Genomic DNA, 21,019 nt, shown 5'->3' with positions numbered 1-21,019 from the left:
GGTAGCGAAGATGTGAGGCTATGTCTTGATGCGAGGAAATTAAACGAGCGTACGAAACGTGATGCTTATCCACTTCCTCATCAAAATCGCATTTTAAGTCGATTGGGATCATCCAAGTATTTAACAACCATTGACCTTAGTTAAGCATTTCTTCAAATTCCCCTTAGCGTAGAATCCCGTCCATATACAGCCTTTTCGATCCCTGGACGAGGACTTTTCCAGTTCAAAAGATTGCCATTCGGACTAATGAATAGTCCTGCGACATTGAGCAAATTAATGGACAGAGTATTGGGATTTGGAGAACTCGAACCTAATATTTTTGTATATTTGGACGACATTGTTGTCGCTAGTAGAACCTTCCAAGAACACATCAAAAATTTAAAAGAGCTAGCTAAACGTTTGCGAATTGCAGACTTACGAATAAATTTAGAGAAGTCCAAATTTTGTTTGCCGGAATTGCCTTATTTGGGATACATCCTATCCAAAGACGGTATAAGACCCAATCCCGATCGCGTACATGCGATTGTTGCGTATGAGGTGCCCAAATCCGTTCGTGCACTACGCAGATTCCTCGGTATGGTCAATTATTACCGACGGTTCATTGACCAATTTAGTGCACTTACCGTCCCGCTCACTGATTTGCTCAAAAACCGACCAAAGACAGTGACGTGGACGAATGAAGCCGATAAGTCATTCCGAGCCATTAAAGAAAAATTGATTAGCGCCCCAGTGATGGCGAATCCCGATTTTGGACTACAGTTCACTGTGCAAACAGACGCTAGCGATCATGCCATAGCGGGTGTTTTGACACAGGTACAGAATGGTGATGAGAAGGTGATTGCATACCACTCTGAAAAATTGAAAGGAGCTGAGCTCAATTACCATGCCGCAGAAAAGGAAGGGTTGGCAGCTCTCAGATGTATAGATAAATTTCGGTGTTACATCGAGGGTACTCAATTCACTCTGGTGACTGACTCGTCAGCCTTGACTTTCATAATGCGTTCGAAGTGGAGGACGTCCTCTAGATTGTCGCGGTGGAGCATCGAACTTCAGCAGTACGATATGGTGCTCAAACATCGTAAAGGGAAAGAGAACGTTGTACCAGACGCTTTGTCAAGGTCACTGGAGATCTCAGAGATAGAAACCAGAGATAATTGGTACTCTCGACTGTTCATTTCAATTCAGCGTGAACCCGAGAAGTACATGGACTTTAAACTTGAAAAGGGAAAGCTTTATAAGCTTGTTTCCTCGCAATCTGATGTTTTAGATTACACCTTTGATTGGAAATTGTGTGTTCCAGAATCGTCGCGCAAGGACATTCTGATGAAGGAACATGATAATTCATTCCATATTGGATATGAAAAAACGGTTGAGAAAATCAAAAAGCGTTATTATTGGCCACGTATGGCCGCGGACATAAAGAAATATGTACTCAATTGCGATATTTGCAAACGGATCAAGCATTCGACAACGTCTGTTGTTCCCGAAATGGGCAACCAGCGTGTTACGACCAGACCTTTTCAGATCCTAACAATGGATTACATCCAATCTCTCCCGAGAAGTGCTCGAGGCAATACCCATTTGCTTGTTCTCATGGACGTATTTTCAAAATACTGTCTGTTGATTCCCGTTCGGAAAATTTCTTCAAGCAGCGTTTGTGAAAACGTTGAACAGTTGTGGTTCAGACGGTTGTCTGTTCCCCAATTTATAATAACCGACAACATCATAGCCAAGCAAACTCCACAGAACGACTAAACCGCACGATCAATGCGATGATTAGGAGCTACGTACGGGAAAATCAAAGAGTATGGGATACGAAAATATCTGAAGTGGAATTTGTGTTGAATAACACAATCCACTCTACTACAAAATATACACCTTATCGAGTGATCTTCGGACACGAAATCGTGACGAAAGGAACCGAACATCTACTACAAGATGAAGATGATTGCTCTCCAGAGGAGAGATTAAAGCGATTGAAAACAATCAGTAAAACTGTTTACGAAAATGTGACTATTCATTTAAAGCGAGCTCACGAGACTACTAGAAAGAAATATGATTTAAGACATAAACGCTACTCACCGATTTTCGATATAGGTCAACGTGTCTATAAAAGGACTTTCCGTCAATCCTCAGCTAGGGATAATTTCAACGCCAAATTAGGGGAAGTGTATGAACCCTGCGTTATTCTTTCTCGAAAAGGATCCAGTTCCTATGAAGTTGCAGATCTTAAAGGGAGAAACCTCGGCGTTTTCTCAGCAAGTGATTTAAAAGCCTGAAAATGAAATGAATAATTTATTTTTCCGCCATGTAGCGTGTGTAAAATTGTGAGCCGAATTTAAAAACTATACCCATGGTAATTTATCTCTCGTGGATATTTGCTGATTCGACTCAGTTAAACAAATATTGTCCAGTAAACTTATTATTTTCCAGGAAATAATGGAAATAAGAAAAATATGGAACATTTCCATAGCCATATTGGTGTCCTCCATTCAAGCGTAAGGTGCGCATAAATCCGGAATCTGAAAAATTAAGAAAATATTAAAACTATTATATAATTAATTTCAATAGAATAATTTTACTGTGCCAAATAATGCATACTTACCATCCATATATGATTATCAAAAAAAATCTAATCGTTGTGGTACCAATAGTAGAGCAGTAATGCTAGGAATGAACGCGTACCAGCCAGAGTTAATTAGACGACGCGATAGACAAATCTTCGATAGCACTGCCTCAATACAATAGAACTAACGCCATCACACACACTTTTACAATATCCAAGGACGTAGCCTTCAAGGTCGTCTGGGATGTGGGTGATTTAAAATGAAGTGAAGTATTGTGATCAACTTACGATCAGCACACTAACCTGATAAATTTCCAACAACCCATAAATACAGAAGTTGATTTGCTTCTCTTTACGAATTACTCGAATAAAATTGTGAGATGAACCATTACGAAATGATCTTTGTCCAATAATTTAATTAATCTGGATAGCATACGTTCTCACAGACGCGCGTATATTTGATTTGTAAACCGAACCGAATCGCATGAATCCATAGCTAACCGTATTCGTATTGCTCTAGTACGTCGCGGTTGTGTAATAGATTGTCTATTGCTCTCCAGTAATTAAACTCTGAGAACGGACTCCGCGTGTGATAATAAACTATATTGCACCGATTAAAAGTTCATGACTTACATGACTTAATGATTATCATATTTTGTACCGGTACAATGAAAGACAATTTAATATTAAATACTTGTTATATTTTTTTGTTATTTATCAACTTAATATTTATAAAATATTGTTCTGCATTTAATTTATTTGTTATTCTCATGTCTCTTTGTTAAGTTAAAAGGAGTTTGCTACTATTGTTATACTTGTCTTTAATTATGCGGTTCATTTGTCCGCTGATTGTTCGTTTTTTTGTTTGCTATTAGTATTGAAGATTGTTTTACTTGTTTAGTAATTGATGATTACTGGTACAGGTGCGGCACTGTAATGATTATTAGAAGTGTTCAGTCCGTCAAACGCACTGAAGAGAGAAAGAGAGAAGGGAAAAACTTAAATCGTAAGTCCCCACCCCTTTTTCTATTCGGGTGCAACACTACACACAAATATAGCTTCCCGACCGAGCAGGAGTCGTTATTCAACCGTCGAGCAAGTAGCAAGTGCAAGTGCAAATCCAGAGCAAATAGCAAGAGTAACAACTTATTGCAAAAGTAGCCATAACATCAGCAGCAGATTTTCTACAGAAGTGCAATTCTACCAGCAAGAGAATAATGGCGCATTCACATGCACATTAATCGCATAAGTGTAAATAAAGTGTATATATTAGTATTCAGTGATTATGATTATAATGAATAAAGTGTAAATAGTACTCAAGCACCATGTGTTCATTCTGCACTGCTCAAACCCTTTCCAAAGCACATCCCAACATGTTAGGCCTTTCACAGCACGGAGCGGAGCCACAGGGGCTCCCACCCGTCAAATAAAGCGTGAGGAACACGAGGGTTTCTTCCACGCACCCGTTGTCTCCATGAGTGGAACAACATAACAAAAATACAGTCCACCCCACAGTTCCAAGCAGACGGAACATTTGGTCCTTCGAGCCGGATAGAATCGGTGACCGGAGAAAAACCGCCCATGAGCGGATCGGTTTTGCATTCACGTACGAGCAAAAAGGGTGCAGAGTGGTGCAAGTGAAACATGGTGTAAGCAAATCGAAATCAAGCAAATTGATCAAACGAACATTCGGACAACTAAGTGCCAAACAAGTGCAATCAAGTGAAATGTCTACTAAGAGGACAACGTCGAAGATTTTTAAAATGGAGGAGACTGAATCGTTATTCTTCAATCGCGACATGGCTTTGCGCGTGATCACGAGAGTCAAAGACAAGATCGCAGGAATGGGGCAAACCCAGCTCACATCAGCACATATCAAGGTATATCGGAACAACGTGGAAAGGGCCCACAACACTTTCATGAAGTGGCACCAAGAGATAGTTACTAAAATCTCAAAAGCCGAACATGGAGCTCAGGACGAGCAGTTAACATCATTCCGAAATTTATACGAGGAAGTAGTTTTCCATCTTCATACGTGCATGGAGAATTTAAGCGCATCCATCGTACCACAGTCTCACAGTACCCAGCAGCCGATTGTGTTACACCAACCACTCCCAGGTGTCATTGCTAATATCGATGGAAGACAAGATATTTGCGAGAAGAGGAAGGCAAAATTAAACTTTCCACGAGAGCATCGCACGTCTACGACAACGGAAGCAAATCAGAATAACGATGCAGCCAACACATCATACACAACAGCGTTTGTGCAATCCCATACACTTCTCGACGCACACCAAAAAGATGATGTTGTCGAGAATGATCAGAAAGCAGCAGCAATCAATACAAAGGAGAAGTATGATAAAGAAATACAAACCTCACCCACACGAATACAGAAATTTTGTAACCAGCAAAAAGATCCTCGATCCTGCGAGGTTAATGTCGAAGGAAACTTTGAGAAATCAGTGAGACCGACGAATAATATTAGCCTCAAAACTTCGATGCAAATGAGAGATGGCTCCGAACCACGAAAGCGCCAAAGGCTTACGGCTAACGCAGCAGTTAAACAGCAAACGGCAGACTTCATGGCAACCACGAGAGTGAAGCAACGCGAGCGTGGACAGGTCTGGACATGTTTCGAATTTGAATCCCTGCATACAAGTTTGCACCCCAACGACACCACTTCTTTCGGCGGCGGAGTATGTTCAGTCCGTCAAACGCACTGAAGAGAGAAAGAGAGAAGGGAAAAACTTAAATCGTAAGTCCCCACCCCTTTTTCTATTCGGGTGCAACACTACACACAAATATAGCTTCCCGACCGAGCAGGAGTCGTTATTCAACCGTCGAGCAAGTAGCAAGTGCAAGTGCAAATCCAGAGCAAATAGCAAGAGTAACAACTTATTGCAAAAGTAGCCATAACATCAGCAGCAGATTTTCTACAGAAGTGCAATTCTACCAGCAAGAGAATAATGGCGCATTCACATGCACATTAATCGCATAAGTGTAAATAAAGTGTATATATTAGTATTCAGTGATTATGATTATAATGAATAAAGTGTAAATAGTACTCAAGCACCATGTGTTCATTCTGCACTGCTCAAACCCTTTCCAAAGCACATCCCAACATGTTAGGCCTTTCACAGCACGGAGCGGAGCCACAGGGGCTCCCACCCGTCAAATAAAGCGTGAGGAACACGAGGGTTTCTTCCACGCACCCGTTGTCTCCATGAGTGGAACAACATAACAAAAATACAGTCCACCCCACAGTTCCAAGCAGACGGAACATTTGGTCCTTCGAGCCGGATAGAATCGGTGACCGGAGAAAAACCGCCCATGAGCGGATCGGTTTTGCATTCACGTACGAGCAAAAAGGGTGCAGAGTGGTGCAAGTGAAACATGGTGTAAGCAAATCGAAATCAAGCAAATTGATCAAACGAACATTCGGACAACTAAGTGCCAAACAAGTGCAATCAAGTGAAATGTCTACTAAGAGGACAACGTCGAAGATTTTTAAAATGGAGGAGACTGAATCGTTATTCTTCAATCGCGACATGGCTTTGCGCGTGATCACGAGAGTCAAAGACAAGATCGCAGGAATGGGGCAAACCCAGCTCACATCAGCACATATCAAGGTATATCGGAACAACGTGGAAAGGGCCCACAACACTTTCATGAAGTGGCACCAAGAGATAGTTACTAAAATCTCAAAAGCCGAACATGGAGCTCAGGACGAGCAGTTAACATCATTCCGAAATTTATACGAGGAAGTAGTTTTCCATCTTCATACGTGCATGGAGAATTTAAGCGCATCCATCGTACCACAGTCTCACAGTACCCAGCAGCCGATTGTGTTACACCAACCACTCCCAGGTGTCATTGCTAATATCGATGGAAGACAAGATATTTGCGAGAAGAGGAAGGCAAAATTAAACTTTCCACGAGAGCATCGCACGTCTACGACAACGGAAGCAAATCAGAATAACGATGCAGCCAACACATCATACACAACAGCGTTTGTGCAATCCCATACACTTCTCGACGCACACCAAAAAGATGATGTTGTCGAGAATGATCAGAAAGCAGCAGCAATCAATACAAAGGAGAAGTATGATAAAGAAATACAAACCTCACCCACACGAATACAGAAATTTTGTAACCAGCAAAAAGATCCTCGATCCTGCGAGGTTAATGTCGAAGGAAACTTTGAGAAATCAGTGAGACCGACGAATAATATTAGCCTCAAAACTTCGATGCAAATGAGAGATGGCTCCGAACCACGAAAGCGCCAAAGGCTTACGGCTAACGCAGCAGTTAAACAGCAAACGGCAGACTTCATGGCAACCACGAGAGTGAAGCAACGCGAGCGTGGACAGGTCTGGACATGTTTCGAATTTGAATCCCTGCATACAAGTTTGCACCCCAACGACACCACTTCTTTCGGCGGCGGAGTATGTTCAGTCCGTCAAACGCACTGAAGAGAGAAAGAGAGAAGGGAAAAACTTAAATCGTAAGTCCCCACCCCTTTTTCTATTCGGGTGCAACACTACACACAAATATAGCTTCCCGACCGAGCAGGAGTCGTTATTCAACCGTCGAGCAAGTAGCAAGTGCAAGTGCAAATCCAGAGCAAATAGCAAGAGTAACAACTTATTGCAAAAGTAGCCATAACATCAGCAGCAGATTTTCTACAGAAGTGCAATTCTACCAGCAAGAGAATAATGGCGCATTCACATGCACATTAATCGCATAAGTGTAAATAAAGTGTATATATTAGTATTCAGTGATTATGATTATAATGAATAAAGTGTAAATAGTACTCAAGCACCATGTGTTCATTCTGCACTGCTCAAACCCTTTCCAAAGCACATCCCAACATGTTAGGCCTTTCACAGCACGGAGCGGAGCCACAGGGGCTCCCACCCGTCAAATAAAGCGTGAGGAACACGAGGGTTTCTTCCACGCACCCGTTGTCTCCATGAGTGGAACAACATAACAAAAATACAGTCCACCCCACAGTTCCAAGCAGACGGAACAAGAGGTTTTCCTTTAAAAAAATATTAATTTCATTAATATTTTTTTTTACTCGAGCGGTGCGGTAGTGTGACAAGTCACTTGTTGGGTCTTGCTGTCTGTTGAAGTTTATCCCGCCCATGGTGTTTATTAAGAACAAAAAAAAGGAGAAAACACACATCTATAGAAAAAAATAGCTAAATAGGGTCCTTCGCATAAAATTAAAAAACATATACTTATTTCCTAAACTATATTTCGATAAATAAAACCTAAAATAAAATTGAAATAACAGATTAAAAAATAGCTATTTAAGGGTTAAAAGAAAGACGGCACATAGTCATACACAACACGAATTAAGGATTATATACAGCACAAACAACATTACACGACACATTAAAACATCGCTGCGGTTGGTAGTGCTGAAGGCGATGAAAACCAACCCGGATTTGGCGGGTCGTAGAGGTTCCGGTTGGAGCGAGTCGGGACTTGTCTGAACCACGCGATAGAGACTAGACGTGTCCTCAACTACCAACGGAAAGTAAATCCGCGACGATTCAGTGGAATTGTAGTTTCTACGAAGTCCTTTCACAAAAAAGGAAGTATCATTCCGCACAAACCTAAACCGAACTAGCGGTTTGTGGCGGTCGCGTACAGTGGCGCACCGTCGTGTCGAAGAGGTTGAGTCGTGAGGGATGGCATTATCGTCAAAACCCCAGAGCGCGGTGTGGCGTGGCCGAGGATCCGTACCGGCACCCTGAACGACGAACGAGAGGACAAGGCGGCGACGATCCGAATCTCCGCCAAACAGGAGAACCAACGCAGGACCGAGGGAGTATCAGCGGTGGTCAGAACCTACGCCGAAAGCCGTGGCAACGCAGGAGCGCGGCAGAACCAGCGGCGGGCCCTGACACGACACAATACACACATGTGAGTATTTATAAATCTGAGTAGGAGTTAGGGAATTAGGGCAGACAATAAATAGAATAAAGACCGTCTCTTTAGGAATCTATAACGTGTTGTTTTCCCTTTTCTGAGAAACCTAATTTGGCTGGAATTGAGCCGACCCTGGGAGGGAAAAGAAGGAGTACATGCGGGCAGCTGGGCGTAGCAAGCCTTTGTTACAGAGGAGTCAGTTGGAGTAGAATTTCTAAGTTATCAATCACCAATGAAGTCATGATCTTACAACGGATGAGAAATCTGTTGGATAATTTTGTGAACCGGAGAGTAAGCGGGGGTACTCCTGCCAGGACTTCGAGACTCATCGTATGTGCCAAATGCAAACACCCCATGGCTATACGCAAGCAACGATATTGTATCCTTTCCAACTTGAGAATATGAATCCTGGCAGCTGATCGGAAGCAAAAACTGTCATATTCTAACACTGATAATATCGTTGTTTTGTAAAGTTTAATGAGGTCTCCTGGATGGGCACCCACCATGTTCCGGTTATTGTTTGGAGAAAATTGATTCTTTGCTGGCATTTCTGTTTCAAATACGCAATGTGTCTCCATAAAAAATAACTCCATCGTCTGCAAGTTGTCTCACATGTGGCAGCGCATGTGGAGTGAAGATGAGTTCGGTCGATGAGTTACACACTATTATGCCTAAGGTCTCGACGAGTGCATGGTTCAAGGGATTGAATGTAGGTCGTGATTACATTCGCGTGATATCTCGGCTTATGTCCAATCACTACAACCTAAACGCGCATCTTTATCGCATTGGGCTCGCAGCAAGCAATCTATGTGATTGTGGCGATGGCTACCACGACATCGAGCATGTTGTCTGGTCGTGTTGAGGGGCCCTGAGTTATGAGCTCATTAAACGTTGACAATGGGAGTCTTCGTAGCCTAATTGGTTGCGTGTCCGCTACTAAGCGAACGATCATGAGCTCATAACTCAGGGCCCCTCAACTGACCATCTTTGTGTGTTATTGTAGCTACTACGTCCACGCAACAATCATCATGTGTCGGTAATCCCAGTCCTTTACCGCTCACATTACGATCTGCTGCATCGGTAATTGGTGCTAATTCTAATACAACAATGGAAGCCTTATATCAACAGTCCCGCTGTGAACAGTCCAACTGTGAACATTCGAACAATAGGAATATTCTAACGTCGAAAAGGCGGCATGTGCTGTGTATCGATAGAATTGGAATACTCGGCATGTGTTGTGTATCGATAGAATTTGAATACTCGGCATATGTTGTGTATCGATAGAATTTGAATACTCTTAGGCCTAAACAGCTACTGTGTAATAGATAAAAACAAAAACAAAATGTTTATCGATGGATAGGATTCTTACGCCTAAAAATGGCTACAGTGTAATATATAACAATAGTTATCTTAAGATAAAAATGTATACGAATAAATTCGGCTCTGTTACAGCTGAGTTGCTAAATGAGCCTAATAAACAGATGGGATAAAAAAAACCTTTAATAATGTTTCCTCCATTGTATCCCTGTATTATATCCCTCCTATTCGATCGATAAACTTTTACTTGATCGCGGCAATACATACACATACTCTTTACAGATACACAGGTCGAAGGTTGTGCAGGCCACTGATCATTCAACAAGAGCCAAAGATTGTACCGCTCATGACAACTCTACACGAGCTGAAGATTGTACCGCCCAATGACTATTCTACCCTGGATTCCTCGAGTCGAGAGAGATGCACCACGCTAGATATGGGGTGCGTTGCTGATTGACGGTCAGCTGCATCCCAATAGGAAGTATCCCGTGTCGGGCACACGTACAGAGCATTGAAGACTGCAACATCCCAATTATGAAAACACTTGTAATACTAACCTCAAGCCAACCGCGAGTAATCGGTTACATATTACTAACATAGTTGTAAGCAAACATTGTCGAAATATTGAACTCACGGCCCCGTTAGGCTGACGCCATATGAGCCTTAATAAAAATATATATTTTGGATTAAAAAAAGTTGTTTCACCGTGCAGTCTCTAGTTAGACAATCATCCATATCATTGACGTAAAAACTGTACAAGAGGGGGCTTAGGCAGGAGCCTTGCGGTAGGCCCATAAAACTGTAACGAGAAGATACTGAGCTGTCATGAGAGAAAATCATGTGCTTTTCTGGAATTATAAGGAATTGGTGGAAGTTCACAATTATGGAGTTTCTCTGAGAGAATTTCCATGGAAACTGTATCAAATACCCACTTAATATCAAGAAAAATAGAAGCCATTTGTTCTTTACGAGCAAATGCAATTTGAATTTCAGAAGATAGCAGCGCGAGACTATCATTCGTCCCTTTACCCAGGCGGAATCCAAACTTTGTATCTGACTGTTACAATAATTTCAACTAAGTGGCTATTGATATACTATGTGGACACTTTAAGAGGAGAGGGGAATAGTTGCGAATGATATGTACTTGGATTGCAAAGATTTTTAATGAAAAAAAAAACAAAATTATGTATTTCGGCAGCAAACAAAAGCTGTTCATATTGGGGATTTTCGTAGCCTAATTGGTTGCGTGTCCGCTACTAAGCGAACGATCATGAGCTCATAACTCAGGGTCCCTCAACTGACCATCTTGGTGTGTTATTCTAGCTACTATGTCCACGCAACAATCATCATGTGTCGGTAATCCCAGTCCCTTACCGCTCACATTTTCGGTCTGCTGCATCGGTAATTGGCACTATAATTAACGCAACAAAGGAAGCCACAGTCCCGCTGTGAACAGCCCAACTGTGAATATTCGAACAATAGCAATATTCTTACGCCGAAAAAAGGCGACATGTGTTGTGCATCGATAGAATAGGAATTCTCTTGAGCCTAAAAACGGCTACTGTGTTATAGATAAAACAAATGTTTATCGATAGATAGCGATACTTATACGCCTCAATATGGTAACAGTGCAAAACTTATCTTAACACAACAAAACTTATCTTAAGATAAAAAATGTACACGAATGAGTTCGGCTCTGTTACAGCTGAATTGCTAAATGAGCCTAATAAAATAAACTGTTAGGATAAAAAAAGGATGTTCACTGCTGGCTTCATAAACGCCACAGCTAACTTTGCTTAACACAAATTGTTCCATTAAGCAGATCCAAAGACAAAAACTCTTCCAACATGTCAGAGAACGACCCAATAGAGCAACTTTGAGCCTCCAAAAACTGTTGGAAGTAAGAAGCATTCTAAATCAAACTGGCCTTCTGCGGCAAACCACGATCCGGAAGAGGTGGCTGTACAGAATGTGATGACAGGAATTAAACGAATCTCCCAGTAATTGAATTTCGATGAACTGAAAGATTAGCTGTATAATTTTTTGTGTATGTGAATATTTTTGTAAATGAAATTTTATTTGATTTTAGATCAACTTACACGCATCCTTGTTCGACCAAAAGTTTATCGTAACACCCTTTCTATCAGGACCGTCGTATTAGAGTGCAACGCCCAATGGCCAACAACCCCAAAAAGGCACCTGTTAGCCGGAGCTCGTAATGTTTAATATTAACTTAATTAATTAACTTTATATGACGGACACTCCACCGAAAGGAAAGGGATTTTGTTTTTAAAACAATTTGATTATTGGTTTTTTTAACAGATGCCCACTAACTACGTTTGTAAGTGCGACCAGATATTATGGACGAATCACCAGAGCGGTTTTTTAAACGTAATCCGAGTTTTTCATTCCGAATGCCAGAAGCTATTTTAGACATGAAAAAAAAAAAAAAAATACAAGGCCTTCTAGGTGATTCAAATCTAGCTTTTTTTCGATCATTTTAAGGCTAATTTGAACACCTCCAAAACAAATATATACAAAATAAATTTGAATTTTCAGTTAGTGTTCATCTTTCCCACCCCAGGTGTCCATCTTTCCCGTATGGGCTTCCATACAAATGAAACAAAAATTTCTGCATTACTCGGGAATTAATCAAGCAAACGAAACCAAATTTGGCATGTGGATGTTCTAGGGTGCAATGAATGATTCTATGGGGGTTGGATACTCCTCTTCCTCTCTTAGGGGAGGCTACCATACAAATGAAACACAAATTTCTGCATAACTCGAAAACTAATTAATCAAATGGAGCCAAATTTGGCATGTGAAGGTTTTTGAATATGAGAAATGGCTCTCCCTTCTCTGAAATGGAGAGGGGGTCCCGTAAAAATAACACACATATTCAGGGCCCGAAATCTTCGAAGGTGAAAAATGAGGACCGAATCTACTCCCAGTAGCTTCGCTTAGACTAGAACTGCTTCGGCAGTCGCCGCCAACAAAAAATGACTTGACTAGAAAATGAATTGACTAGCGCTGACTAGCGAGGATGACTGGTGAACTGGTCCAGTCAGTGGTTATTTTAACTGACTCGACTAATGAATACAAATCTGCCTCTTCATCCAACTGACTTCAATCCACATTTCCATTTCCCCCTGATACTAATTTTGTACCCGCATACGCACGCCTATATAAAGAGGAACGAAAACTTGATTCCTGATGCGAAAAAGTAGTTACCCCATCAATGGACAGTTTTTTTTTACCCATCGTGAACTCAAACCAACGAAATTAGACATTTATCAAGTATGCTATAAAAATCCTCGCATTAGTATTAGTTAGTATTAGGCGTGCAAAATAGCGCCAGTAGCGTGAGTTGTCAAACCACGGTGAACTCAAACATCGATGCATGCAAACGTGTATGGGAGAGAGAGAGGAACGAATTCGTTTTGGGAGAAGTCACTTCAAAATGCAATGAGGACAATTTGACTGGGAAGAATGGAATGATATAGTCGTGTCGGTAGAAAGAGATAGCGACTAAACGCCCGACTGACTGTTCAGTCGTTTTGGCGGAGAAACTGCGTGAAAAGCCAAAAGTCATTTACCGACTGACTATGGATAAAGTCAGTCGGTTAGTCAGTCGACTATCCTCAGTTGACTATAACTATGCCGCGCCCTGCACATATTTCAACCAATCATATCAGTTGATTTTTTTTAATGTGATAAAACGCACTCATATATCTTCTTTTATCTATATAATCAAAAATTGATCACCGAATGTGTTGATAAGAGCAAAATTCGAGAAAGGAATTGTCCGATTTTGGGCTGTCTTTATTCTATCATATTTTCTGTATCAAACATTTATTCTATGTAACAGAGAAACATGTTATTTGCAAGTGGTTGAAAAATCTTGAATGAGAATTGTGTCTGAAAATAATCTGATATTATAATGACGAGTTTTGATAGAAGTACTAGGAATTTTATAGTAAAAGGTAAAAGGGTAGATTAGAAAATCAATCAATGAACAGTTCTCCGATTGGACCTATGAACGTGCGTTTAGTAAAAAAAACGTGAGTGTGATAACGAAAAATAAATTTTGAGCGGGACGAAGTTTGCCGGGTCAGCTAGTTTTATTATAAAAGGGGACAAAGGCTATCAATTTGTGGTGAGATAGCTATATTTTTTTTGCGGAATACACATACAGCGTCACCATCACCGTCCCGTCAAATATTCTCTTGGACTCATTTGGCCGACGTCAAAGTTGCCGGTGATGATGTATGTGAATGTTTCCCAGTGGCGTCGACTGGGGTGTGCGAAGAGGGCGGACAGCCTCCGGGTACACGATTTTAGGGGTGCAGAAATACCCCTATATAAATAGCTAAGGGGATGGGATTCTTCCATTGTTCAGTAGACCGGACAGCCGAGACAGTTGAAATGAGCATTGTTGTGTTATTAATAGCACAACAGCCCGATGTTTTTCTTGTTGCAAGCAGAGTTTGCATATGGATGGAGAGAGGCCAGGATTCCGGCCGTGAATCGATCTCCATCGCTGATGAATAATGCGTGGGCGTAGTTGTCTATATCAACACAAAAATGGTCAATTGAGGGTCCTGAGTTTTGAACTTACGATCGATCTCTCAGTAAGCGAACGCGCAACCAATGTGGCTACGAAGACCCCCGATTGAGAGCCTTTAAGAACAAAAAAAAACACTGGCAGCAGTCATATACCGAAAGGTTTTACATTGTTGTACGACATGTTTAGTATTTTGTTATTCTGAGGCCAATCTTATATAACCCTAGATTTAAAATCATGCTATATTTCAAAAACGATTTCATGAATCCCTTAATGGGATGGTTGTATTAGAAAACAATCGCTTACCTTTGGTGCTCTTGACATTCCACCTCCGCCGCCGCCGCCACCACCGCCGCCTCCACCGCCGCCTCCACCTCCACCTCCTCCAGCAATACGATTAATTGTACCACGATTTTTTGGAACGTTCATAGTTCCGTCCACAGCATGCTCGTTCGGATTGGAATTCATTCCAAAAGGCTTTGACAGATATAAACTTTCTGTTCTTTTAGGTTGTAATGGCGAAGGAATAATGTCCTGTCCAAGCGTTCGTTGACGCAGAAGTACCTCTTCGAATGGTGGATTGGAAGCTCCACCCGTCGATTGATGAAACGGGGTTTGAGCTCTGAATGAGGGTAGTGGGTCGATTCCATTGTCCATGGTAGCAAAACTGCTCATAGCAGTTGAATTTCTAACAGGAGTCATTCCCCTCCCCTTCTGCGATAATCTTTCTGCCACAGATTCACTAGGTACGCCTTGATTATTTACATTTAAACCGGTTCTATCTATTGAAGATTGTCTTGATTGTGCTCCACCTAATCGACTAGCGGCTCTCGAATATCGATCGACTGAACCATCTCTGCTAGGAGGTCGTTTATAATGATCAAAATAATCTATAGAGGTATGACTAACGGGACTTTGAAGAGGGACGGCATTTACTCCACCGGAAAGCTGACTGGAATTTCGATGTGCTAAATTATCATGTCGATATCGATCTAAGTCTTGTTGTTGTTCGTAATTTTGTCTATCGGCATAGTTCGATCCAATTGGTTGCTGATAATTAACTTGTATACAGTTACTAACGGGAACTTCAGCCTGCATGGATTGTTTAGCATCAATAATTTTGCTGGAGTAAGAGGTATTCATACGGTCCACCATTTGTGTTACATCAATTGGATTTTGCTGTAAATTTCGGTCAAACGACTGAGATTGCCTGCGATTAGCTTGTTGCTGTACTAAATTTACTTTTGAAATCGCTTGATTGGAATTTGTATACCCTTTGGGGTATCCGATGGCACTTGTATCGTTATTAAACATTGTGGATTGTGCTTGAGTTGGAGAACCTACGATCTCCTGGTTAAACGATTTCATTTTGTCATTGATTTGTGGTTGAAATGATGCAGGTGTTGTTGGTTTTATTGAATAGTCGATTTGTGTTCTACCACGCTCTCTCCTTAGCCGTTCAAACCGTTCAAGTAATTGTGGTTTAAAATCCGGAGCAAATTCTCTAGCCATCTGTATAGCCAAGTCAGAATCAACACGTGCATGGTCTGCGGCAACATCGGCCAATTCGGCTTTTCCACGAGCAGTTGCCGTTCTTGAAATAGCAATATCGGCCTTCTGCAAGGCGTATTTCGAAGCACGCTGTGCAGAATCGACTGCTGCATCTATTCGTTCTCTAAACTTTGCCGACCGTATGAGAAATAAGTGTTTCTTTTTCTGACTAGTTATTAACACATTATTTTTATATTTTCCCTCTTCCTTCGTTCCGTCTTTGAATGTCGTTACTCCATATCCGTACTTTTTATTGGCAAACCATTCACCTTCATACCTACGAAATAGTTGATTACGCTCAAAAAATAAGATTTCAATCGTCGTTAAACTCACTTCAATCCATCACTCCGTTCAGAAATACCGTATCCACATCGCTTGTCATTCTTCCATTCACCCATATATGTCTCAACAACGCTACCGTCCAACTGTTCGTCTTCTACGATAAAACTAGCATTGGAATCTGTGTGTATTGATCTGCAATATGTAAAATCGTTGTCAATTTATGTTTTATTTAGTTTTCTCGAAGAATCAATACTTGCTAGTCATGCCAGACTGTGAGGACTCTGTACTCAGCCAAGATGCAACAGATGCTGTTGACCGAATGCTGCCGGATCCAGCCCCACGTTTTTCTAAATCACCTGTACTTCGTTGTTTCCTTATCTTGAGGCCCTGGAAAAATCAAATATATAAAACCCACACTTGTTCAGAAATGAAAGCAATGAATAAGGAAAGGTATCATTTGGTAATTTCCCCCTCGATTTTCCATTAACAAAACCTATTTCTTCCTCAATATTTTCATCTGTTTTTCAAGTATCCAATGAACATATCTCAGTAATCCCATAATAGTTTTTTGTTCAGCGAAAAACTTACCGATAACAATCCCTTTTTGGTCTTTTCTACTAAACTATTTCGTCTCGCTGGAGTTTCATCTGACCTCGCTTTCAAAACAAAACCTCCACGCGCATCCTCTAACCTATGATTACGTTTTTCCGCAGTGTCAACAGTAGGCGCTTGGTTATTGGTTCCATCGTTACTCCTGAGTGATGTCATTGATGATCTGATTAATTTTGTCCTAAAACGTGCGGCCATGCCGAATGGTGCTGATGTTCGCACACCATAACCGTGGCGCATTCCACGTAACCATTGACCTTGATAGCTTCCTAAAAGGGTAAATAATTCAAATTAAGCATGACCTAGATATGAAAACAATTACCTCCATCTGCATATGTCTCAGATCCGTATCCATCCTGTAAACCATTTGCCCATGTTCCTTCGTACCTAGCTGTCGATGAAACGCTTTGTCGCACCCCATACCTCCCCTTGAAACCTTGAGTCCATTCGCCTCTGTATATCCATCTGCCTCTAGTTTCAACTCCGAGACCGTGTCTTTTTCCATTCTGCCAATGCCCTTCGTATGAAGACCCACTGAAAATTTGAAAAAAAAAATATGTCAAGAGAAAAAACCAACGAAAAATATAAAAATTGTACTGTCCAGTTGGGACATGAAAACAAGGTGAAACTAACACCTTATTTCTGGCCATTCGCTTCTATCCTATAGAACTTAACGATAGATAGTGTAAGGTTTGATTCAGTTAGAATCTGTGATCACTGTTCATTTTATAGCAGCGGTCGTAGTAGGCGTGTCTGGAATCTTCTGACAGCAAATTGTTTAGAAAACCTGTATCTTTCGACGGTAAACATTCATGTTGATCCGTTTTGTTTTGAAAAAGTTGTGCAAGATGGAAGCCAAGAGACGTAATTTGATTTTGGACACCCGCATTAAAAATTCGACATAGTCAGGTACTTAAATCGCAAAATCGCAGATTTTGTCGACCGTTTATGACCGACCGCTGAAACGTTTCCGTGGACGTACGACTGTTGTTCGGAAGAATTAGAGGACCCGTCGTAGTAGAACTTACGATCGGAAGCTAAGGTTGAAGGTTAACAATTAAGGCAAACCTCGGATTACGACACCGCAAAAAAAACACAACTCTAGCCAAAGTACCATCCGGAAAATCCGTATGCGAGAAGGTTATCGTAATATCCATCCCTGCAAGCAACCATACAGGACGCTGAAGCAAAATCTGGTGGCCAAAAAACGCGCTTGAAAGTTGTAAGACAAGGTTTTGACGCAGTACGAAGGATACATGCTGATGGATGACAGAACGTACGTGAAGATGGATTTAGGACAGTTCCCAAGCTGGAAATTCTAGTAAGCCACTGTCAGAGGAGATGTCTCCTTCAAATTTAAGTTCGTTTTCACTGATTAATTTGGCAGGAAGTTCTTGATTTGGAAGGGATTTGCAGCTGTGGACAGGAAACCCCTTGGTTTCTCGTCACAAACAATACAATTGTCTTTAAAATTGTTTTGTGATTCCGAATTCTACACGAATCAAGCTTTAAAGTTAATTTATTTTGTGATGTGAAGTCGCATATCGCATATTGAGATAATGTAGTCAAGAATCTTATTTTTAAGTCGGACTCCCATTTGATGCTCTAGATTTAGGCTATGTTTTTGTGAGACTGCATTATATGTTCGAATAGATATACAACCTGTAAAGTCAAATAAAAAGATAAACAACTTGTAAAGGCCGATAAATTCACATTAATTTGGTTTCTTTTCTTTTAAGTTCGATAAGGAATAGTGAATCAAAATTAAATAGAGACGCGTAACGGTTGACATATTGTCATGTGCAGATTTTTAGAAACAACGTATGTAGTGCTATACTTAGAACCAGGGTTACCATATCTACAGAATAATATGTATTTCTACAGATTTTTTAAACTTTTTGAAACCAAGAATCTATAAATACAGATTAATGATTTTTTGGGTTTCATATATGGTCGGTGTTAAGTGAGAGCGAACCAAGTCGCAAAATGAAAAATTTCGAGTTATTGATTGCATTAGGTTAAACATTTTATAAGCTACATCCCGCATTCTTCAGATTTGGAAAATCACGCGTACAACAGGAATAACTTATCGAAGTTGTTCTGAACGCTCAATGAAAACCCCTTATAGCACCAAACTTTAAACTCGTTTTTTCTCGAAATCATAAAAATGTCACATGGTTCGGTTTGATTTAACACCGACCATATAATTTATAGATCTTAACAATCTGAGAGGTCGTGTTGGCCGTAAAAAGTATTTCATCTCAAAGGTGAATATAAAAAAAACGACTACAGTTCGCTGAGGCATATGTAAACAGACCTATGGAGTTCTGAAACAAGGTCATTTATACGGATGAGACGAAATACACTGAACAGAGATCTAAGATGAATTAAACTCACAAATGAATCGAATTTTCCAGAATTTTCCGACTGAAACACTTAAATTCCACTAGCGAAATTTACACGGACTAACTCTTGTTTGCTGACCGGCACTGTTTTGTTGTTTGTTTTAACGACTTCCGCAGTTGAGACTCGACACGAAAAAAGTTATAAGTGTGTACAATGGGTATAGGAAAATTTTCAAAATATTGCTTCTAACTAATAAAATCAGGGGGTGTCGGTTTTACCCACAGTGCCGGGTTTTCTCTGATATACCCTAATTCGAGCGTCTGGTGGTATTATTAGCAAACTTGATACTTGAGGCTTTTCATTTACCCTAACTGAATAGACTTCCATTACACCCCAATGAAGCATTTTATTTTCGCTACATCGTCAAGTCAATAATAACTATTCCAATCAATGGTACTAAAGCTAGAATTATGCTTCAAAATTGAACTCATCAACTTAATACAGATTTTTCAACTAAGATAAAAAGATTTTTCAGACCGGAAACACAGATTTTATTATAGCGACCATGCTCAGAAGATAGAAGGGGAAGGGGAAGCTAGTCTTGACCGGAACCCCTTTGAATTACAATGGCCATTCATAACATTCTTGTTGTTGTTGTTGGCGACTTCGGCATTGAAATGTATTGTATAATTATTTAACTAAGTTTTCTACTGGTTTTTTAACATTGATAAACCACACCTCAACAATGTAAAAAAAGGAAAACAAAGTATAGATCGGAAGTCCCGTTTTTTCGACACTTTCAAAAATGATGGTTCCAAACCGACCGTTCATGATCCTGAATCGACTTTCTTTTTTTTGCAGTGTATTGTCCGGAAGTGACACACACTCCCAATTATATAGGTAATGAGTGAATTCATCGACTATCAAGATCGGAAAACTCAGTCGGGGTTCTCCAAAACGCCCCGTCTGAAGTAGAAAAGCAGATTGGACGAGGAGAACGAGGAGAATATGTACCCAGCGAGTCACATCAGCAGCAATCATCAAAGTTTGTACAACCGGGATGCAATAAACAATGTACCATGTGAGCTCTCAACTACTCCGACCCAGTCGTGCCACACGCCGGACTTCATCCACCTCGGATTGACCCTTGCCGTTCAAGTCATCCCGGTCCTGTGGTCGGATGTTGGGGGAGAGTCTCCCAACCTGACTCTTCAGGCAAGTATGCATTTTATGATCGCTCGTATCTGCCTGACTTCGTTCAAATTTCCAGCCAATTTATATGGACTGATCAGCTCGATGATGAGCTTCGATTACTGGGACGCACGATTAACGGCATCATGGAAGCCCCTAACCCGTCCAACTCAGTCGAGCCTTGTAGCCAGCGTCTGATCTGCCTCTCATTTCTAGGGGCAACGACACGACTTCCAATGTTATGTGGCTGTATTATCAGAATGTACGCGGCCTGAGGACGAAAATTGACGATCTCTATGTAGCAGTATGCGATTGTAATTACGACGTCATCATGTTGACTGAATCCGGACTTGACGACAGCATCAACTCCATACAGCTATTCGGAGCTGAATTTAACGTTTTCCGTTGTGACCGTAGTCCTTCCAACAGTTCCAAGTCCAGATTTGGTGGTGTCCTTATCGCAGTAGCTCGTCACTTCTCTGCTGTATCGGTTCAAACGAGGAATGGAAACTCTTTGGAACAGATTTGTGTCTCCACTACCATACGTGGGAAAAGGATATTACTTTGCGCAGTATACATTCCTCCCGACCGCAGTCGTGACGTGGGGGTTTATGATTCCTATTTGGCTTCTGTGCGTGAGCTGTGTGACCGTG

General features: G+C 41.0%; 1 protein-coding gene across 9 annotated transcripts in view; it reads right to left on the bottom strand.

Moving 5' to 3' along the window:
* LOC129778586 (uncharacterized) overlaps positions 1 to 21,019 on the bottom strand; it is a 108,243-nt gene that overhangs the window by 27,688 nt on the left and 59,536 nt on the right. For all 9 annotated transcript variants that reach the window (XM_055785573.1, XM_055785570.1, XM_055785571.1 and 6 more), the window contains 5 exons: positions 17,152 to 17,363; positions 16,809 to 17,098; positions 16,474 to 16,607; positions 16,272 to 16,412; positions 14,694 to 16,215 (listed from right to left, as the gene is read on the bottom strand). In XM_055785573.1, coding sequence (XP_055641548.1) covers positions 14,694 to 16,215; positions 16,272 to 16,412; positions 16,474 to 16,607; positions 16,809 to 17,098; positions 17,152 to 17,363 — 2,299 coding nt within the window. The remainder of the gene's footprint in view (positions 1 to 14,693; positions 16,216 to 16,271; positions 16,413 to 16,473; positions 16,608 to 16,808; positions 17,099 to 17,151; positions 17,364 to 21,019) is intronic.

The sequence above is a fragment of the Toxorhynchites rutilus genome, chromosome 3 (assembly GCF_029784135.1).
Source record: "Toxorhynchites rutilus septentrionalis strain SRP chromosome 3, ASM2978413v1, whole genome shotgun sequence".
NCBI classification, from domain to species: Eukaryota; Metazoa; Arthropoda; class Insecta; order Diptera; family Culicidae; genus Toxorhynchites; species Toxorhynchites rutilus.
This window is presented reverse-complemented; position numbering and strand designations above follow the sequence as displayed.